This window comes from Astatotilapia calliptera, chromosome 7 (genome assembly GCF_900246225.1).
Source record: "Astatotilapia calliptera chromosome 7, fAstCal1.2, whole genome shotgun sequence".
In the NCBI taxonomy this organism is placed as follows: Eukaryota; Metazoa; Chordata; class Actinopteri; order Cichliformes; family Cichlidae; genus Astatotilapia; species Astatotilapia calliptera.
Window position 1 is genome coordinate 36034554 of NC_039308.1, and position 22338 is coordinate 36056891.

Below are 22338 nucleotides of genomic sequence, written 5' to 3' on the forward strand. Positions count from 1 at the left end.
GTTTCGTTCTGTTCTTTATCATCGTCTTTTCCAAGTAATCATTTTTATTATTTCATATTTAGTTTTAATTTACCTGTTTTCCATTTTTAATTATCTTCATTCCTCACTTTTAATCTCTTAGTGCTGCTATTACCTCCCTACCTAACGTTGTTTCACCTTCATATTATTAAATGTATTATCATTGTTTTTTCCCTGTCTTGTCTTCGAAGACAGGGAAATTATTACTTTGTTTTAAAAGGTGTTATGTAAATAAGTTTATTATTTATTATTCTTTGCTAGTTTCACTGTATAAATATGTCATGGTCCTGGGCCATGTGGGCCCAGTATTCTTAGTTTCTTGTTTTTTTTATTTCGTTCCTTATTTAGGCCATGTTTCCTGAGTTGTCCTGGTGTGTTGTTCCCTAAGTGTTTTCCCTTCGTGACTCTTACCCCCCGTGTGCCCCTCTGTGTATTTATGAGCCCTTGTCTCTCTTTGTGTTTATTCCATGTTTCCCCTGCCCGTTATGTCTATGTTCTTCCTGTGCTCTCTCTCTCCCCTCCTGTCTGAACCCCCGTGTACTTCCTGTTTTACTTTGTGACTCCCGCGCCTGTATACGTCATGTTATGTTCACCCCGCCCTGTCCCGTTATGATTATCAGTGTCACCTGTGTTCCCCATGTGCTCCCACTTCCCTCGTTAACCCTCTGTGTATTTATGTCTGCGTCTCCCTCAGTTCCGTGTCGCGTTCTCCCTCATGCTGTGTGGATCTCCGTGTCTCTCTGCGAGTGCTTAGTTTGTTGTTCCCAGTTTAGTTTTGTATTTCCTGCGATCTGCCTCTCCAGCATTAAAGCTGTGATTTTTGAGTTCATCCCCTGAGTCTGTGAGTTTTGCATTTTTGGGTCCTCATCCTGCCTGCCACACAGCGATCCATGACAAAATACACGCTCGGGCTAAAACAAAAAGCCAGAAAAATGTTAACATTGATACTTAAAAGTACAAAGGGTGGAAACCAGTGAGTGACATCACAATGGCTACATGCATGTACAGTCTGAGCCTCATCCTGAAAAGCTTATGAAGTCTCTGTCAGTGTAGAGTTTGTGTGTTCAGCTCTATATCTTTGAAGTCTGTGAATCGGGTTTTCAGTTCAACTGAATGTCATGCCACAATTTCAGGAGTATGTAACATTTTACAACTTGTTGCAAAGGCAGACAAAACTTAAATAAACTTGTGAGAGATGAAGATTAATCGTATTCAAAACATGATCTGAAGATCAAATAACACGAGTATAATTTTCAGATTGAACTCAAAATAAAAAATAACTGCTCACATGAAAGTTAAAATGACTGTTTACTGGAGATTGAGGATGATTCAGACCTTCAGACATGATTTGCCTTGAAGTCAGACAGTCTGAGGAGAAACCACTTTGAAGATGAAAAAGCCTACCTTGATCGTTGGCCATCTTGTCTGGATGCTCCACTGAAAAAGCAACAGAGAGTGTGAGCTAATTTATAAAATATGAAACAAAGGAATACATTTACAGGTAAAGCAGGAACGGGTGTTCAGTCTCACACACACTCGGACGCACCTTTGGCTGTCCTGAAGTGGATGGCTTCGGATAGAGGGCCGACTCCTTTGGCATTTTTGGCTTGAATCCTGAAGTAGTAAACAGTGTCGAGGTTCAGATCCACAACCTGGTGGGTTAGTCGGTCGCCACTAATTGCCTCCATCACCCAGTCGTCTATTGGCATGTTCTTATCCAGAGTGTAATACAGAATGTAACCTGTCGAACGAGTTGTAATTATATGAGTAATAATATGTATTTTTAAAAATAGTCATCTTTTTAACCTATTAACATCTACTGGTGAACCACTTGGGTAGTTAGAGTTAGGTTACATTTTAGTTAAATTCTAAAAAAACATAGTTTGAGAAGATAGAAAGGTGTTATATAAAATCAAGCCTTTTGCATACGAAACAGTTCTTCTGTTATAATAGGCGGATGTGATCTGAACTGTAACTGGAACCAGGTCAACGGGACTAGAGGAATTTTTTTTTACAAGTGCGTCACTGAAAGGTGCTGCAAAATATGAATAATTATAGTGAAAAACCTGAGAACTACGATCTGATACCCAGAATGTTTGGGTACATGCCATTTAGAAGCAAATGTTAAAAACATTTAGGAAAAAACAAAACATTTAGGATGTAAAACAGAAACAAGTAGAGGGTTTAAAAATATGCGATCTGTGTGTCTGAGAGTAAGTCTGTGTTGTGCTGTTATGCCCGCAGGGAGCGTTTGATTCGTCCTCGGGGACGCTGCAGGAACAGCGGAGCTCGTTAAAACAGACGGGTTTACAGCCGAGCTGATCGCCCAGAGGAGGAGAGATGGAACAATGGAAGATATTGTGTTAGGTGTGTGCGTTTGGATACACAAAGCAGCTGGGTTCATGTAGTCCTGAAGAGTGTGTTGATGTTTTCGATCTACTTTCAGACTAAATGATAAACCTTAAGCTGAAAAAAATCATCAGAAACTTAACCCTCTCTTCAACTCTAATCAACAGTATGTGTTATTACAGAAAACTACAGGGGTACACCCGTGTGTTTATGTGCAAAGACCCACCTGTGATTCGCCCGTTGGCCTCCATAGGTGGTTGCCAGCTGATCAAAATGGCACGGGGTCGTCCTTCACGGCTTATAACTGTTAAATCTTTGGGGGCGGAGCTAGGAGCTGTCAACAAAACAGAAGCAGTTTGAGAGGTTACAGTGTCTTTGGCTACAGTGGCTACAACACAAATGAAACTGGGCATAGACAATCTGGGAAGGAGGCAGTTTTAAATGGAACAGATAGCACTTCATGATTTCTTTGTTACACACTCCACATTTCTTACTTACATGTAACAACCAAACCCTGCTCAAATGCAGATTGTCACTGGAAAGACACGCAGAACCTTTACATGTTGAACTTTTAGGTCCCTTGTGGTGATGTCACTGGCTCTCTAGAAGAGCTTTTTGGCAAGAGAAGGCATTTGCAGTTTACTGGTGAGCATAGTAAAGTTATTAATGTAGTGTAGTCGGTTCATAGTGTCACATGATGTGAATTTATTCTCTGAATATAATAAAAATACATGACAATTTTCACCCCAACCTGTCACAGCAGATGGCTCCCCCTCCCTGAGCCTGGTTCTGATGGAGGTTTCTTCCTGTTAAAGGGAGTTTTTCCCTTCTCACTGTAACCAAGTACTTGGTCTTAAGAGGTCCTGTAACTGGTGGAGTTTTCTCTCTATTATTGTAGGGTCTGTACTTTACAATCTCAAGTCTCTAGACGTGGCTTTTGTTGTTAAGTGACGCTATATTAATTGAACTGAATTCATTAGTTTGCTGAATAAATGGGTAAATATTAAAACATTTTATTTCCTTTCAGACTTATTTTGTCCATTAGTCCAAAAGCTTATTGAAAAATACAACTGAATTTCTGTTGACAGAATCAATTGCTGGAGTAGAGCAGGGCGATATGACCAAAAATATTTATCACGATATACATTTGAAAATTTGCGATAACGATATAACTGACGATATAGTTCACACTAGACAAAATACTTTACAACTCCACAACTTTATTAGTGCATTAAAGTTATATAAAAAGTTAACAGTGTAAATGCAAATTCCTTGCTGACAGTTTAACCAAAAGGCATTTTCAGTGGAAACTGGCCGACATATCCTCAGCATAACCATGTATAATATCCACAAAAACTTAAAAAGAGGTTATACACACGCAATACGGTAATATTATGTTGAAGCACAGTACGTATCACTCCGCGAGGCTCCTGCCTACGATAGCCGTAATGCTCCGACAATCCATCAAGCCGTGCGGGTTTGTAGCTTAGCAAAGTCGTACTGAAACATTTGACAGATTTTCGAGCGCCGTGTACATAAAATCGTTTCGAGGTCAGTAAACACAACCAGAATTCATACATAAGGCACACGGGATTATAAGGGGACCTGTTGATTTTCAGAACAATCAAAGGATTGATTTTAAGTGTGCCGTATTTTCCAAACAACACGGTAATAACGACGGCCCGCTAGCATGCTCTACCAAAAATAGTGCTTTGTTGTGTATCTGACGGATGAAAGCTAAACCAGTTCCACACCACTGAAGTTGGAGCATTTTTACAAACCAATTCTGGTTCATCCGTTTCATTCAATGATCCGCTTTCGCCCTTCTCATTCTCCGCCATGCTTTTTCCACCGTATGAAAACAAAGGCACTGCACATGTGCGTTTTACCCGTATTCTATCACAACATTTCATTTTCTTATTGTTGCCCAACATTATACCGGTATTATCGTGAACAGTATGATATGGCCCAGCCCTATGCTGGAATTCTTCAAAGAATTTCCCTTTCCTAGCTGTTGTTTAATAATGTAAACTTGTTACTTTGGTCATTTGATTGGCACTTTATGTATTTGTATACTTGGTTGTTAAATGGATGGTTGGATCAGACAGTCATGCTGGATCAGACAGACACATACAGACGGCTTTTCCCTTTCACTGTTTAGTCTAAACATTTGCACAACGTCTGTCTGTGTGGGAAGTTCCAGAGTGGACAATAATCTATAATGAGCTCAGTTCAGCTGCTCTTTGGCTTTGTTGTGACTTTCTGCTGTGTTTGAACTTGAGGAAATTGTACAGAAGGTAATTTTCAACACTTTCCTGAACTGCCCTTTTGTGTTGCTTCTGTTGTGAAAATGTCAAGCGCTCGGCCTCACAAGAAAGACTCTGGCTTGTTGTCCTCCTCCAACCATCACCATGGAAACTAAGTGGCAGCCTATTAGATCTGTAGTGTGTGATGGCTGCGGGTGCTTCCTGAGTTACAGATGTGATTAAAGACGAGTTTTTAAGTTTCACACCAGGAAAGGACTCAAAGCTTGCCCCCCAGAGCTGGCTAATGAAACTGCTTGTTAAATCTGACAAGACGAGCTGGAGGAAATTACAAGTTCCTGCTGAGCCTGTTAGTGATGGTGACAACCTGTACTTATCATAAATATAGAGGAAAACCTTGAGAAAATACATTGTGAACACACCTGCTGGTTAAAGTAGTGGTTCCAGCACTCAAAGCAGATATAATTAAAACTATTTTCAATTTGTAGTCAATGATCCTGAATTGTTGACTATTGAAGATGATCACCATAATAAATGTCACCAAAATAACAATTTTAACTTAGAAACACAACAGGATTTAAATGTGACACCAAGGACTTCCAAATGACAGAGTTACTCTCAGACAATTATTGTCAGTGGGACCTGAAGGTCTTGAGCAGCTACACAGGTTGCTCAAGTGTTGTCACTGATATGATATGAGTGCTGTTGAGTTGGAGGTGAGTGATGCTTTTTTTTAAAAACAAAAAACAAATGAAACCATTGAAGAGTAAAAATATTAAGAGGATACTTCACAGGCCTTTGCAGGTAACAGATACAGCCTTTTTGTGTGGTTATTCTTTATATTACATATTAAGGATTTAAAACCAATATTCTCATGAAAGCTTTCTTTAGGTTACAAGCATATTAAGTAAAAATTTTAAAGCTAAAACCGAGTTAAAAAATACGCAATAGAAAATAATAGAAAATAATATGAATTTTGGATCATGGCTTTGTGATTGCAAATAGAAAGACCATCATTTTGGCTTTCATGGCATGCAGTTGTGACTCCTCACTCTCATTTAGAAATGAATGTTTAATCTACTGTTTTTATTTCTCAGTGTTTCCTTGCGAACAACTTAGGTTAAAAAGAACAGTCCAAAGACTCAAACTAGGTACAGTTCCCAGCCACAGGGCATCTGTCGGAAGAAGCTGGCCAAAACTAAAAGTGGAAAGAAAGTCGAAGAGGAACTTGAAACCAAACATCAGCCCTCCACCACCGCTGTGCTGCTATTGTTTTTCCCAGATGTAGCGATATACGTTATGGCCAAAAATCTGCACTGTGGTCTGTACTGTCCTTTAAAGTCTGATATGTAGTTCCTAGATTTTTTGCAACTTCTCTGAGGACATCATGGTGTGACCTTGACTTTTTAGGGACATCCACACCTGGCAAAATGCTCCATCCCGTCAACTGCCAGAATAATTTGACTACCACAACCTGACTGCTCCTTAACCTCTTAATTCTTATAGGTTAGGGCCAACGGTGTACTTTGTTGAATTTTCTTTTTAACATGAATGTAGAGTCTCTTCTATTCTAAAATAATATAATCAGCATGAGTAATTTGTGCAAAAATGCTGAAGAAGAACACTAAAAACACACTCTGTATTTTGTTACCCTGTGTTTATACATGTGTAATAATAATAAAGTTGACTTTAATCCTAAAATGTTAAAGGAAAAAGCAGCAGATTAACCATAGCAGTGCTTTAGGTAGTGAGGTTATTTATTTATTTGTTCAAAACTATGAGTAATTCTTGTGGGCAGACATACTTTGTGTTTTGTTATGTTTTGTTTTTTATTTTGAAGGATTTGGGTGGTATTTTAGATTATCAGCTCCCAGGGGAGGCTGCAGCACTGAAAGCGCTGCAACACATCAAGATTTGTCAAAAGGCTAAATTCTTGTGTGGTACAGCAACCCAGCGAGCCGAGGAACATTATAAACCCTTGCTGGAATATTAGCTCAAAGCCATTTTGACTCTGCAGAGACCTCCATCACAACTAATCAAAAACAAGCTTCAGATTCCTAAAAATAATAGCTCATTAGAGAGAGAGAGAGGATTATTGTTGTTCTAAGGCAACACTGTCCAAACCAACAAATGCAGTCTAAGTAGCATACACCGTATGAAAGCTTAATCACCTATTCATTGCTCCACCAAGCAATCGATCACCCACATGCATTTTTTATTGACAAAAATCAAGTTCATTTTGAAAATGAAAACAAAACACACTGAAAAGACAACTTTGCCAGATATCTCAGATTTAACTGAAATGTGAAAGGTAACTGGGTTCAATTCACTGAATAAATGCTTGGAAAAAGATGGTAATTTCTTTATGAACACAGGTTGCAGACTGTCGGGAGTGCTCAGGAGATGATCCAGTATATAGTAGCATGATGCAAGCTAGGGTCATGCACACTGAGAGGCACAACCAAGTGCCTTTGAGTTCCAGACAGACAAGCAGCTGCTGGCTAACCAACCAGATAGGCTGACGGGCTGACAAGACTGCAGTTGTGACAGATGTGGCGATCCCAGCAGACAGAAAATTCAGGAAGATTCAATAATAGAATCAAATAAAATAAAATCCAACCATATCAGAGGTCACTGTCCAAAAGAGTTCAATCCTAGGAACAAGACACTGTGGAGAAGCCTCAAAGTTTCTCATTTTGGTTATGTTCACATCCATCCATTACATTGAACTTTTACTAGCATGGCATACTGAAATGGATGTAAGAGATGAAATATGAATGAATGAATATGAAACTATGCTTATGGCCTAGGAGAAGGTCAACTAACCCTACCCTTGAGTGGCTTGTTAATGACCCATTAGTTTCAAAGAGGTGGAAAAAAAATGCATTTTTAAAGCAAAATCCTCTCAATGCTTTTTATATCATTTATTTCAGGCAGCTCCATGTGAGGACCACATGCATGAGATGGTGCTAATAACAGTAATGCAATTATGACACAAGGAGCAAGATCTTCAGGTTCATCAAGGTTCATCCCCTGGTGTCCAAGTGTCTATAGCTTTTAAATACACCAATACCATTATGTGATACACTCTAATGTACAGAAATATTTCTCATATCTGCATTTCCTATTTTTCATAGTAAGACGGACACGTTATGAGCTGCAGTAAATGCAGTATTTACTTTGTTTTGCTTTTTAAAAAGTGGTCAGTATGTGTATTGTTGTGAAAATATGGTCAGTGTGTGCCTCCAGAGCCAGTGGATCACTGCAGGGACTGAGTGGGCTCAGTCCGTCTGCTCACTCTGAATGTCAATGTATTCCAACAGGCCCCAGGGAACCGGGGCCATAATGCCGTTCACGCTTAATTGGGTGACAAATCCGGCAAACATGATTGTAAACATCCTGAAAGGGATACCTTGACATTTTGATTTCTGTCTGCGGTTGGGTTTCATTGCTGCATTGCTGAGTTGTTGTGTTGTTGCGGGAGAGAGTGGAGTTTCTAGATGACTGTTCACTGAACCAAAACATCATTTCTATCCATAGTTAAACTTCTTATTAAAAGTAATTGCTGTTCAGGGAGGGGAAGAAAATAGAGTAATGCATCTCATTGTTTGGTGCACCCATGCTTCCTGAAGCTGCCCTTTTCCCTAAATGTTACTTTCAGTAGAAACTAAAGTTTCTGCACAATGAATGAATAAATGTCAGTCAAAGATTCACAATACATTCACAAAAAACAAATAAACAAATGATCCACCTCAAACCAGGGTTTTCACAGTTCCCATTCACTGTTTGTGTAATCAGCAGTGCAATCTGGCATCATAGCTACTCATTTAAGGCAATAAGATATACAGTTGGCTGCTTTTCATTTGCATTAAGTTGATTTAAATCAAGGACATCCAACAGTGCTCAGAGAAACAAAGCAACCTTTAATTTAAAGTCCCAGAAAATTATTTTCAAAATTATTTTTGATTTAAATCTAGTTCTGCACCCTGTTTCTTGATTTCTTAAAGTGCTTTGTGCCCCATGTATGTGAAAAGCACAATGTAAATAAATCTTCTACAGTAGCTTGAAACAAGTTGTGCAAATAAGGGCTGAAAGACTAATAAAATGCCTTTCGAATAAGTTCCAAGTTTACATAGGTAGTAGCTAATGATTGCATAGAAAAAAGGGAAGCTAAAAATATTTGCATATTTGCATGCATGAGAAAATATTTGCTGTATAAACTTACTGCCTTTCTCCAATCTCCAGTAAGGTTCAGTTCAAAGTGAGCTCTACCAACTTTCCCCTCTCATCCCACCAATAAGCAGCTTTCAGAAAGTGAGAAAGGATCTTCACAGAATGCAGATTTCTTGGTGTGGTAAAACTGTGGCCAAACTGTGCTCTGTCTCTATCTGGCACAGCTACAGTTTGTGCACTTGCAGTTGAATGTGAGGCACCTGTTGGTTGTCTGTGATGGGAATCGTTAGCGCTTCCCTGACTGCTATGTGGTTAAAGGGCCTGTTTGGGAAGTCTTGTGTTTGGGAAATAGGTTCAGAAACAGGTTCGGCTTAAAGTTAGAGTCAGACCTACTATGTTTATGAGATCCTAACAAAGGGCAGAAGCTGTGAGACTTACCTGCTTCATATGTCGTAGCATGCGCCGTCATACTCCAGGTGCTGGACTTGCGGCCTTTGGTGACCATAACAGCGAACTCGTACATGGTGTTTGGTTTGAGGCCAGTGACCGTGTGGCTGAGGGCCGTAGTGTCTGCAGACTGGACACATGACATTATTTGGAAGCTTAGATGGCTTTATGTTAAACTAAACAATACGAGAATAAAGCTGCTATTAAAAGATAAAATATACAGCAAATACAATCAACGGATAAAATTACAAAAAAAAAATAAAATCACATTTCTAACCCTAAACCCTATGCTGTGGGAGTGATCGTGGTGGGGCGCCTGGATCAACAATGCCAGGGCCAATTTTTTGTCCTATTCCAACCCTGAGGTCATTATTATTGAGGAGCTTAAAGGTTTAAACATAGAAATATAATACAGTTATTTACAACTTTAGACTTTTATTAAAATTTGATAGTGTCTACTTCCCAAACTTTGATGTCTGATGACAGGGAAGAAGAAGCAAAGATGTTGCCACTTTCTCTTTGTCTACTCTTTATTAAGAACAATGGAGTCTGCCCTTGTATAGATTTCCTTTTTACAGTATTATGGGAGCACAGTTCAGATTATTTTTTCTAAGGTCTTTTTCACTCTTACAAGTTCTCAAGAGTTTGGTTTTCCAGGGAAACTCAGTAACCTAAAATCGAACAAGGATTTTTTTTTATCTTGCTTTCAGACCACCATTAATGATACAACCCTTGTGTTTTTACTACTTCACTGCAACAGTGCTGCCTAAAATTTTAAGTTCTTTCTGCCAACTGAGAGATTTTTTATGTCAATAGAAGCTTCAAAAGTGTAAAAAATTATTAATAAACTTTGGTTTGTAAGACGACTCCATTCTCCAAGAGGGGTGTGCATGATTATTCTTGGTGGTATTGAGCAGCAGCAACAGATGGGGCACTTGTAAAAATGTTAGTGAAGGAATGAGATGGAGATGAAAGGTATGAACTTTAATTCCTGTAAGCTGATAAATGAACAGCAGCAGGAGGTGGAGATGCAGTTGTGAGACTGCACATCCTGGAGAAATACTGATACGCTATATTTGAAATTAGGGTAAATAATAAATGTGTATACAACATCATTTCAATTTGTGACTACAGCTAAAAGAGAGAAAGTGGCTAAAGACGTAATTGTTTCATTGTTTTTGTAAATTACATGCAAGACTTGAATTGCATGAACTCCAGAGTCACGTCCTAAACTGGGACAAACAAATCCAAACTCAAGCCCAAGTTAAGAAAAGTCCCATTATTAAAACTGAAATCCTTTCATTTCAAATATCTAACACAGCATCATTTGTCAGGTAAGGCTTTACATAATGAGTAGATGCTAAGGGAAGCAAAATGTCAAGATACTGTGAACTCCATGTTAAACCTCATGTCAAAATCTAAGTTTGGACCAACAAATTAAGTTATAAGACAAATCAAGAGTAAAGAGAAGTCCCAGAATTTTGAATAATTAGGAAGGCATTATTTAAGAGGTAATGTAAATCTAGTAAATCTAGACCAATAGATGGTAAGTTAAGGACAATGTTAAGATTGTTGAAATAACCCTAATCCAAGACAAGTAAGTCTTGTCCAATCTGAACTATAAGGATCGACAGGTTCCAAGTGAAGAATACAAACGTCAGATCCATGCAATCAAGTCTCATGACAAAGTTTTCTGTCAAATCCTCAAAATTATCTCTCATGACCGCTGGCTCCTAAGTCAGGTCCTAAAGGCCCAAGTCAAACCCCCAAGGAAATACTGAAGGCAGCTAAGTATGCCCCATACAAATAGCTTTGAGCCTCATCATAACAGCTAAGTAATATACATTTTTTTTAAGTTCTAAGTTAAACCCAAGCTTTAAAAAAAATTATGTAATCTGTTTTGTTTATTTTGCAGGATTAGTTTAAAATACATGTCTTGCTAAAAGCTTATTTTGATTTTTAGTGGAAGCCACTATTTATTTGCACTTCACAGAGACAAGATAATAATCAGTCTGAAATTGAGATATACACAAATCCAAAACAAATTATTTTCTTGGTCCTACTGTTGATTCAACATTACTATGTGATACTAAAGATATTGACAATTAGATCATTTGCTATTTTTATAGTTTAGGTTTTAGACTTTAATTAATCACTTATTCGCTCCAATCAAAATCAAAGGTTTTATTTCACTTTCAAAATAAAAGTCTGAGGGTAAAAGTCCTCAAATGTAATGTCAACACCCAGAGCATGGACATGAGAGTCTGTGATTTACCTTGTACTTTCCACTGGTGGAGTAGCTTGTCTTCCATTTGACGGAGTAGTAACGAACTTCCGATGACTTCTGGTTCTTGGTCATAGAGTTATCGGCCCAGGAGACACGGACTGAATCAGAGGACAGAGCCACAGCTTGGACCCCCACTGGGGGGATCATGGGAGTGCTGGTGTCTGGCATGGGAGTGGGGTATTTATCAAAGAGGTGGAAGAGGTCATCCTCAGATGGGTCAATGGGGTCTTTGGGGGGGTTAGCGGTAACCAAGGTGTTTGGGAACATTTAATGAAATCATACAACGCAATGGAAGTGCAATAATGACGTTTATATATGGGAAACATATTGAAGACAAATATATAATTACATAAATAATAAATAGATAAGATGACATGCAAGTTTGGAAGAGACATGCAGCAGGCAGCCATGTTTGTTGGAGAGGAAAAGGAAGAGTGGTGGATGAAGAAGTGAAAAAGAGGAGAAAAGGAGAGAAAAAAGACAAAGATTAAGGAGACAAAGACAGATTAAAGACGTTATTCTAAACAGCAAGTGGATCCACAGACCCACAAAGGGGTGGGGCCTACAGGACAAACCCATTTGGTGACCACGGTTACTATAATGGACAGAACCAATGGCCAGTGACACTTATTTTTTTAATTAAAGAAAGTGAGGAAAAACAGGCCTTATTAAAAGTATCTGTGTGAATGAAATCCAGCCATCCTGAGCCTTCTGCATATTTAAACAAATATAAACTCATTGATGTGGATCTGTGGTTCCAGAAAACCAGAGAGCTTACGCTACCTTCAGATGCTTTAAGATATCTTTCAGGAACATAAATTAAACACACTGCGTTTAAAAAATGTACCTGATTTTGATCAAATTTCTCCATTTTGTCAATCACTTATTTGTCATTAAATTACTGGGAATCTCTCCAAAATCAAGGAATCATTTGTGTGTGTGTGTGTGTGTGTGTGTGTGTGTGTGTGTGTGTGTGTGTGTGTTTGTCCTTTGCCTATGCGTACAACCAACAATCCCGTCTACATCAAACTTGGTAGGAACCCAGTTAAGTACATTGCTGAGTTTGAAGACATAATGGTCAGTGGTTTTAATGTAATTGCTAAAAAAACATTTAATAGCACTTCCAGCTACCCACTTGTGATATGTTTCGGGGAACACTAGTGAATTCTAGTCATGGCATCATCACCACAACTAAACCTACAAGAACACTTCTCACAATTTGCTACTCAATTCCTGGTGCTTCAAAGCAATGGACTACCGCAAGATTACATTTCAATTGGATTATTTTTAGCACTTCCATCAGTTAGCTGTGTTCCCCAGACTCAAGATGCTTGTATACTGTACCAGTATACAAAATACATGTGGATGTACTTCACTGAGGGTACACTCAGAGAAGCACATTTTCATTGACTGTATCCTCTTAGTTGTCCTCTTCAGGAAGCTGTAGCATTATGTGTGTGTCCGCTTTCACAACAACAAATTTCTTACATGTGAGGCGTTTGGAGGACATTTACGGGGTTACACTCTCGCCGAACAGATACTCTTTCAGTAACTTGTAAATCTAAAGATAAGAAAAGTCAGTAGTGGAGCTGGAGATGCAGGCTGAATACCTCAGTGAATGTGACTTCTGAACCAGAAAAATGGAAGAGCACCTGAAGGCAGCAGGATGTGAAAAAAAGGCATTAACAGATGCTAACAGAGAGCTGGAACGAGCTGAGGTAAACACAATGAACTAAAGAGTGAATAAAAATAAAAGCAACTCTGCTGGTTTCAGCTCTGTGACCTCTGATCTACAGACCGTCAAACCTACTGAAAGCAGAAACACAGTGATGCAGATCGTTTAAAATACACACAAACACACCCACAGTAGAGTTAAGAGCGCTGTTTACTGATTCACTGCGAAGCCGTTGACACGAATTTGAACTGAAATTTTATTTTTAGTCTTTTTCATTTAATGAGCAAAACAGCCTGTAGGGCAGCTAAAAATGAGCATTTGTAATGCGGGAAAATCTCTGTGCAGTTTGGTACTGGCCAAAATGCTGATGACTGAGATCAGATATATGGAATATGGAAAAGTTAAAAGATGCCAAAAAAATATAAGAACAACTTTATTGCTTATTTAAATGTTGCTTTACTTTACTGTGAAAATAGAGGGCAGCCAGCTCCAGCTGAGAGTGCTTTTCTTCTTCTCATTCTATTCCTCTACCTCTACCTTCTACCTCTAGAAAATAAGACGAGAGAAAGCTGATCTTTGTCTGTCCTTCTGCAGTATTTTTTTTCATGATTCGAACATCTTTTCACCGAGCACACTTACTGTCTGACACCCACACACACAGATTTTAGAAGTGTAACTCGAACAAACCCTTTTGAACTTTACATCTGCTCACACTGCACTGTCTCCTCGGGCTTCACATTAACAGTCCTCAAATTCCACCTACACTATCTGGACTTCGTGAGGGGTCAAACTGGGCTATAGATTTAAGCTGGCTACCACAAAACTACCTCCATTACTTATACTGACACACTGATCAGTAGTGATTCTACCGAATCCATGTATTTACAACCATATACCCAGCAGTGGTCTGGTTTTATGCATAAAGTCTTCTCTTGCAGCCACATTTAATGTAACAAGAACAAGAGTGCTTCAAATTATTAATTTAATGAAATTATTAAATATATGTGATACATAGAAGAATACTTATTATGCTCATTTCCAGACACATATTTGTATATTTCTGGACTCTATTATAGTAGCTGTGCATGAATCATGAAATAAATAACAGACACACAAAGAAAAAGAGCAAAGTGTCTGCTACTGAAAGAAATAAGCCTTACAGTAAGATAAAAGTAGATCTCTTTGTAGAACAAACAAATCTCGAGCTTACATTTTCATATAACAGTGCAACAGATCGATATTTTTTATGCCACATAGCTACCATAAAAATGTTGTTTTTTAAAGAAAGAGCTGACAGGAAGTAGAGGATTTCTGGTACACAATTGGTATGCATCTGCAAGCCACACCTGCCTCCACCTCTGCTCCTCCTTTTGGTGCTATGTCTGACCTAGTCAATAACAATAACTGCTCTCCAGTCATCCAGCTTTCCACATAGAGCTGTGCCAACATAGAAAGGTCTCCAAAAGGAGCCAAATATAAGGTACGCTTACTAAATTTGCTTTTACAGTAATAACTTTTAAAGTGTGGCTTATGTTTCCAAATACCTTTTAGGGACTGGATTAGTAGATTTGTGATATGTGGATGTCACCAGTATAAAGACCAGCTTCTTTTAGTAAGGGAATACTGTTGACATTGAGAGTATTAAAAAAGTTCAGTTGGAAAAAATTTTTTTTTCATATACATGGATATAGCTATAAAAATAATATTAAAGTTTTACATTTTGTTACAAATATTTGATGATAAAATTAAACAAGTTTAAAATATTTAGAAGTAATTCCTGTGAGACAGAAACTTCAAACTGTTCTAAACACTTGGTTTGACAGTTTTTGTCATGTCATTGAATAAGGACACCCTAATATGGTCATCTCAGGCAGCCCCACCCACCTGCTGCTAAAAGCCCTACATTCCTAAGAGATAGCCAATCAGAGGCAAGTAGACGAAAAGAGAGGAACAGGACTTAATTTCAGACAAAGGGTGAACTAAGGTGCAGCACCAAAGTCTTTATAAGACAAAGATAGATTATTTTGAACTGTAATTAATGCAGAGCTACTCTGGTAGAGTCCAAGAAACTGAGTTGGAAATATTGCAGAATGAAAAAAAGAAAGAACAAAACCCCCAGTAATATTATTTCAATTTGATGACAAGTCAAATAGCTTTACTGCATTATTACGGTTTACACCACTGGATGGTATCGCAGGTTGAAACTCTCTGTGCGAGTTCATATGAGGGTAGCATCAGCTGTGGGAGCTGACGCGGGCTCATCCTGTTGCATCTGCAGTGTAAACGAGAAAATCAACATTGACATCTGATGTGCAGCTGCAGGCCATGAGAGAGAGAGAGAGAGAGAGAGAGAGAGAGAGAGAGAGAGAGAGAGAGAGAGAAATTGATCGAGGAGGTGTTTGGAGCTGCGGGGCGAGCTGCACCAGGCGGTGTCGTGGTTAAACTGGTCGTCCAGCATCACAATAAAGCTCCAGTCAGGACAGAATACTGATGAGGATGAAGGACACGCCTCTTCCTCCACCCCCACTGCGCTCTTCTCTCTTTTCTCCTCCTTTCTCTCAAAAGTCCTCTTCTGTATTCTCACATTTCTTCATCCTTTCTAATCCCTCTTACCTTCCCTTACTGCTTTTCCTCCTTCCCTTCTCCTGCTCTAACTTTCTGTTCCTTCTTCACTTCTCTCTTCCCATTACGTTGTCCCTCGTGTATTTAATTCTTCCTTCCTCTCCATTCTTTTTTCTCCCACTATCCTCTTATCCATCCCATCATCTCTCTCGCTGTCTCCCTGTCTCTGCGGTCCTCCAGTAGTTGATTAAATGGTAGCATGGCGGTTGGTTAGGGATCAGTTCTGCAGTGTGCGGGCGGCGAGGACGAGGCAGTATATTAACGAGGATCCCGCCGTTAACGAGCCATTTTTTTAAAGCTCTCGTAAAAAAAAAGAGAGAGAAAGAAAAAGAAGAAGAAGCCTCTCCAGCAGGCTGCTGCCATGACAGGACACACAGACAATGTGTGTGTGCGGGTGTAGGTGTGTCTGTGTGTCACTGTTGACGACCTTGGCAGAACAGTAATGGGTTTAGTTTCTATCTCAGCCCTCAGGGTCTCGGCTTATCAACTCCTGACTGTCACATTGCAACGCCATGTTAGACTGTTTATCTGTAAAGAACTCCCCCTGTATCTGTGCATCGCTGAAGAGCTCCAGCTTTGTGTATGCATCAGTGCAAAATGTATGCATATGTATATGTATCTCTACTCTGGATGTTTCTGTGAGATTCCAGAAAACTTCAGATAGGGCTACGAATCTCAGGAAATCTAAGTTTTTGTCTACAAATTTCTAGATTATTCCATTTCTGTCTACAAATCTGCAGGTCTTTAAAACTCAAGATGCATCTTAGGAGTTCTAGATTACAAGATGTGTCTCTGCACATCTCTAAAAAATGCTACATTCCTCCAGAAAACTCTGGAATCTCCCAGATACCAAGGGTTCCAGATGTTTCTACCTATATCCAGAGAACTCATAAAATTTGTAAAATTCTTTTTTTGTGTGTTTGAACTCTCTGGTTGACATTAGCATATCTACAAATCTCTAAAGAACCACAGGCATGTCTTCAAATCTGCTGAAAATCATATATGTATGATCCAAAGAACTCCAGATGTTTCTACGTGTCTCTAGAAAACTCACGGTGTCTATGCATTACTAACAAAACTCTGGATATTTCCTCAAACATGTAAAATAACCTCACATGGTTTTGAATCTTTATGAAGATCAACATGTCTCAGAAAGACTGTAAACATTTTGACAAATCTCAGAAACATCTGGAGTACATGTATCAATGCAACATTTCAATGTGTCTGTATTTCTATGAAACTCAAGATGTCTACATATCTTGAGACAGTATCCCCATTCAGGATGTCCTACAATCTCTAGAATACAGATATGTATTCTTGTCTAGATAACCAGAGATTCCTTCAGACAACTGGAGACCTGTTGCATTTGTTGAAAATTTTAGCTATATATGTATGGAGAACTCCAAATGTGTCTACAGAAAACCTGATCGTACCTATCTACATGTAAAGATCTTCAGGTACGATCAGTGCAGAATGCCAGTAAGTCTAACAATCTACAGAAAGCCTCTGGAAGTGCTGAAGTGTGTAGTACTACTTAGCCAACATATTCATAAATCAACATGTGTTGGTGTATCTCTATAGGAGTCCAGATGTGTTTACATATGCCAAGAGAACCTCCAGATGTACTTACAAATCTCTATGGATCTACAGATGTCCTCCACTCTCTCAGACACTCAGGTGTGTTTAGAAATGTCCAAAAAGCTCCACATGTGGAGATGCATTACTACAGAACTCCAGATGTTTTCAACAATATCTCTACAGCCGCAGGTGTTTATCAAATATCCATACATCTCCTTATGTGTTTCTCCACAAGACCAAATATGTTTGTGTAATTCAAAAGGTCTCTCGATGTGTTTACAAATACAGAACCCCAGGCGTGTTTACAGATCTCTGCAGAATTGCAGGTGTATCTATATTGCTATAAAAAAATTAACTTTTTATTGTACGTCTGCAGAACTACAGAGAGAAAAAGTATTGCTCACTGTAAACATGACCACACCTGATCCTTTGTCTCTTCTTTTGGACTTTTATGCCCTTCTTGGTCATCTATTTTTCTGCCTCCATACTCTTTCCATGGGGTTTCATTAAAGTTGATGAAATGTCTCTCTATCCAGCGACCCTTTCTTCTGTTTTTCTCTGTATGAGATCCACATCTGACCCTTATCTCCCATCCACCGCCTCTCCCTTCCTCTCTTAAAGAAATCTCAATCAAAGACAGCAAGTTAAAAATAACCTCGTTGTGAGTTTCCCCACAAAAACATCCAGCACTGAAGGTTAAGAAACTTTGGTGAGCCAAGTTTTCTCCACAGCTGGTTTTTCCTGTGACTATCATCACATCATGAGGGTAGAACCGTTTTATGAGAGTTATAAAGGATTTATGTCAGCTGCAGGCTGCTGGGCGTGCAGAGAAGGGCCAGCTGTTTAATTCATAAGATGAAACTTGGCTCTGAGTTGGATGTGTTTCATTTATCTCACTTCTGCAGCTCATCGTCTGCAGGGACAGCTAATGAGTCCCTCTCTCTCTTTCACACACTCACACATGGTATAAAGGCATGGGTATAAGCCATCAAACATTATATCAATCAATATATAAACAAATATAACTACAGTACATGTTAAACACACCAAAGGCTGTGGAGTTACATGTTAGCAGAGTCCTCGGCATTAATATTTCAGGACTTCACATCCAGATTGAAGCCTAATTATTAGAAAGTGCCTCTTCTAAATCAAAAATATAACTACACTGGTTTCACTAGCATCAGCTCAAACCTGCCTGGAAGAGAAATTGCAAACAAAACAGCAAAAAAATTTGATTAAAGCCATCTCTGTGTGCTTGCTTTAGCCCCTCCTTCAGTGTTTAAAAGCACAAAGCCAGATATATCAGCTTTTCAAAAAGTTTGATTTTCCCAGTCATGAGTTTGACTTGGATATTGATCAAGCTGCAGCCTCAAGCACTGAAAAATGAGGCCAGTGTGGAAGTGCCAAAACCTTCCACAGTTTCTCTAGTGGCCACTCGAATTGGCTCCAAAAGAGAGCGAAAGCAAACATGTTTACAACCTGATACAATCTTCATCTTACTCAACTGTTCAAACAGTAACTGGACTTAAACCTCTGCATGATTAGGTGTGTGTCCACTTTGATAGGTGGGCTATTACAGTAAGCAAAATATGACGTAAAAGTGTAAGTGTAATACTGTTATTATTTCTCAAGCTATTAATCCTACTTGCTCCTACAATGGCTGCTACCGCTACTTCCACTGAAGTTAATAATTTCAGCTACAACTACTAATGCTAAGGCTTAAAATGCCCAAAAAGCTACTAATACTGTTGGACACATACGCTCCATCTAGTGATACAGCTAATACTGCTAATATAAGCCTCATGTTATGCACTGGCATGTTATTATATTTTAATCAAATCTGATGCCTTAGTGCTCTGTAAACACAGATTACTAGGATTGTTATCGGCGCCTGGTGAGTCATCCTACCTGTCAGGGATCGAGTGACGGCGCTCTCGTACAGAGGGACTCCCTCCCCAGCATTATTGAAAGCCTTCAGGGAAATCACATAGTGCGAGCTTGGCTCTGAGGAGAAGAAAGACGGAGAGAGAGCGAGTCATTTTAAATGGCATCTGCCACAGTACATTATCATGTTAAGATGCAACTGATTGCTTGCTGTCTTCTATGTGTTTCAGCAGGGTCTACTTAAAGGAAGCATCATTAAAAGTAAGCAGGGAAAGGTCAAGACTAGTTTGACCAAAGTGACTCGACATGAACACAAGTCTTTAGCTAAACCCTGCTCAGTGACTGTAACTTTTCTGTAGTTTGACAGTAAACACAGAAAGCTGCACTTTTTCAAGAAGATGCAGGACTTGAAATCTGCCAATGTTACAGGATTTTTAAAAATGAGGTGTTAGAGGGGGACTGCCATGTTATCAGTTGGTATAACTCAAAAGCACAAGATTCAGTAATGAGGTGGGCCTAACCTAGAATACCTTAGATGCGCAGTCAGAAGTGTCCTACTGTTCACATGTGGTTTAAATGTCATAAACTGGCTTTAACTAGTTTAAGCAAAGAGTTTGTGGGACAGACGTGGTCCAAATGCCTCATCTGGTCCATATAAGGCAGGTGTGGCTGAACTAAAGAAGCAACAATCAAGGCCAAGTTGGCAGCGGTGCATCTGCAAGCCAATTGGTAACCCACTTTATCATGTTTTTTGTGATGATTGATCCCTGACCTGTTTTATTTTGTGGGTTTTGCTTGTCATGCTTGCTCTCCAACGTTCCACATATGCACATGAAAGGCTGGAGAGCTCTCAGTAGAGAGTCCTGCTGCCAAATATAAATTGCTGCTGGCAATCAATCTCCCAGTGACAACAGTAGCTCTAACTAAATTATGTTTTATTGAGCTGAGTAGCAGAAGTAAAGAAAATCGTCTCACACATCCTTTGTTGTAAATTTTCAAAGGACTTACAGAATTGTAGGCAGTGGACCAAACCACCATGAGGAATATGAGGGGGATTCAGTTTTTAGAACTTTATTGTTTTGAAGTCATAACTAGCTGTCAGAGCTTCCACTACATATAATTGCATTTTTTTGATTATTTTGTTCTATTTTTCCCACATATTTTCTGCCCACAGTTCCACTGATGTGACAAATAATTTTGGCGGGGTTAGTGGCCAAGTCACAGCCACCCGCTTAGCCACACCCTTGCCGCAGACATCTGTAGTCATCATCATGCAGCGGCTCATCCTGCCACAGCCGGTCACGCGTGATGATGCTGCATGTTCTCACCATGTTGCGCCAAACCTTCGCAGCAGTTAGGCAAACACGGCGGCTCCGCTCCCCAGACGCATGAATTAATGATCGCTATGAATTATAAATACCGTGTACATATGTGCACTCACTCCCATGTGTGCATGCAACACAACGGCCCGATTTTATTTTTTCCATCACTCCTCCATTATGAGACCTGAGATGGGAATTCTCAGCCACATATAAAATTGCACCCTATTTGTTATTGTCTTCTTTGGCATGCAAATTGGTTGTTGCACTCACTGGGGAGGATGTTTTCTCTTTTTCGACCTTTCACAATTAGATTTCCACCTCAAGCAGCTTTCTTATTAAATTCTTTTAAATTATTGATCGTAATTAAATGGGGGGATTTCATCTTCATAATGAATTAATGGAAGAGGCAAACGCTGTGTGTCAATATTGGCACGCTGTCAGCAGGAGCAGCTGGATTTATGAAGGATGAACTTATTAAGTAGGTGCTGTTGATAAGCATGCTGGAAATGCCATGACATGATGAATTATTTTGGCGCTGATAAGAGGAAGGACAAGAAATGAAAAAAGGTTCTGACAGTGATGGAAACTATTGGTGATTAATATTCTGCTTATGACTGCAGGTGTTTCTGGCTATGAGGCCTGGTGTTGCATCAGGTGTCCTACAGCTCTGCCAGTTTGCCCTTTAGCCAGACACTAAGTAGATCCAGAATATCCTAAATTCACAGTAAGGCACCTAGCTCCTAAAGGATGAACACTTTGCTGAAATAAGTAAAATTCTGTCCACATTAGTTGTTTTACACAGTCTCAGTATCTAAATATCCAAAACTTTTCCCCCAAACTGTGATACTTTGTCCTAATGGGCTTTTTGTGTATGTGTATGTAAAATCACAGTCAAATAAGAGCCATTACATTAAGACGGTTCCCACTGGATGTAGATAATCTCATACTCTAAGATGTTCTCTTTGGAAGCAAGGTTGAATTTTAACAAACTTTGACTTTAGTAAAAGGGTGAATAGCCTATAAAAATGAGCAACTTGTGTCACAAGAGTGCCTCTACAGTAAAAATAAGCCAAGCAGCCTCTCAGGATGAAATAAAAAAAAAAAAAACAACCATCTCCTTGGTGGTGGTTATCTTCTGGCTCGTTTTGATAAACACAGACTCCAATGTTAAAATGTCCAACTTTACAGCAGAAATTAACATGTATACAGCCTTTTACTGATAACAGTTTTGGTCTCTATGGATAATTTCAGCCTTCATAACAACTGCACAGGGATGAAGTTTTATATCACTCATCCATCTGGATACAGGAGTTAGGAACTTAGTGAGTCTGATTGACTCACTAAGTACAGTGGGAGTGGTGAGCTCCCTGTCTAACCAAAAACAGGAGAAAACAGTTGAGTACCCAGCACAGAGAGCTATAGACAGTCCAATCTGCTAGCCCACCCCTTACTAATCTGAGGCAGTGAAATGGACCTCTCAATCACCTCTGCAGTCCTGCTTTGAGGTGCAGACTGCCAAAGATGTTTGTGCTTCTGTTTTGGTTAGTAACAATTATACGCTTTTTGAATATTCATGATTTATCAGCATATGTTACCGTTTTGTTTCAGTACATTGAGCTGTAATGAAAATGCAGGAAAAATTATGTCGATCCATAAGAAATGGTGACCTGTTTTGGCCTCAAATATTAAACCTGTCCACTGCTTGCAGTAAATCAGACT

At 39.2% G+C, this 22338-nt stretch overlaps 1 protein-coding gene across 1 annotated transcript in view; it reads right to left on the reverse strand.

Annotated features, from left to right (window-relative positions):
• Window positions 1-22338, reverse strand: part of dcc (DCC netrin 1 receptor) — a 246414-nt gene that overhangs the window by 74997 nt on the left and 149079 nt on the right. Inside the window, exons 16-21 of the mRNA XM_026172224.1 lie at window positions 19322-19417; window positions 11527-11765; window positions 9243-9381; window positions 2594-2701; window positions 1565-1759; window positions 1423-1455 (exon numbers count right to left, since the gene is read on the reverse strand). Of these exons, the coding sequence (XP_026028009.1) occupies window positions 1423-1455; window positions 1565-1759; window positions 2594-2701; window positions 9243-9381; window positions 11527-11765; window positions 19322-19417 (810 nt within the window). The remainder of the gene's footprint in view (window positions 1-1422; window positions 1456-1564; window positions 1760-2593; window positions 2702-9242; window positions 9382-11526; window positions 11766-19321; window positions 19418-22338) is intronic.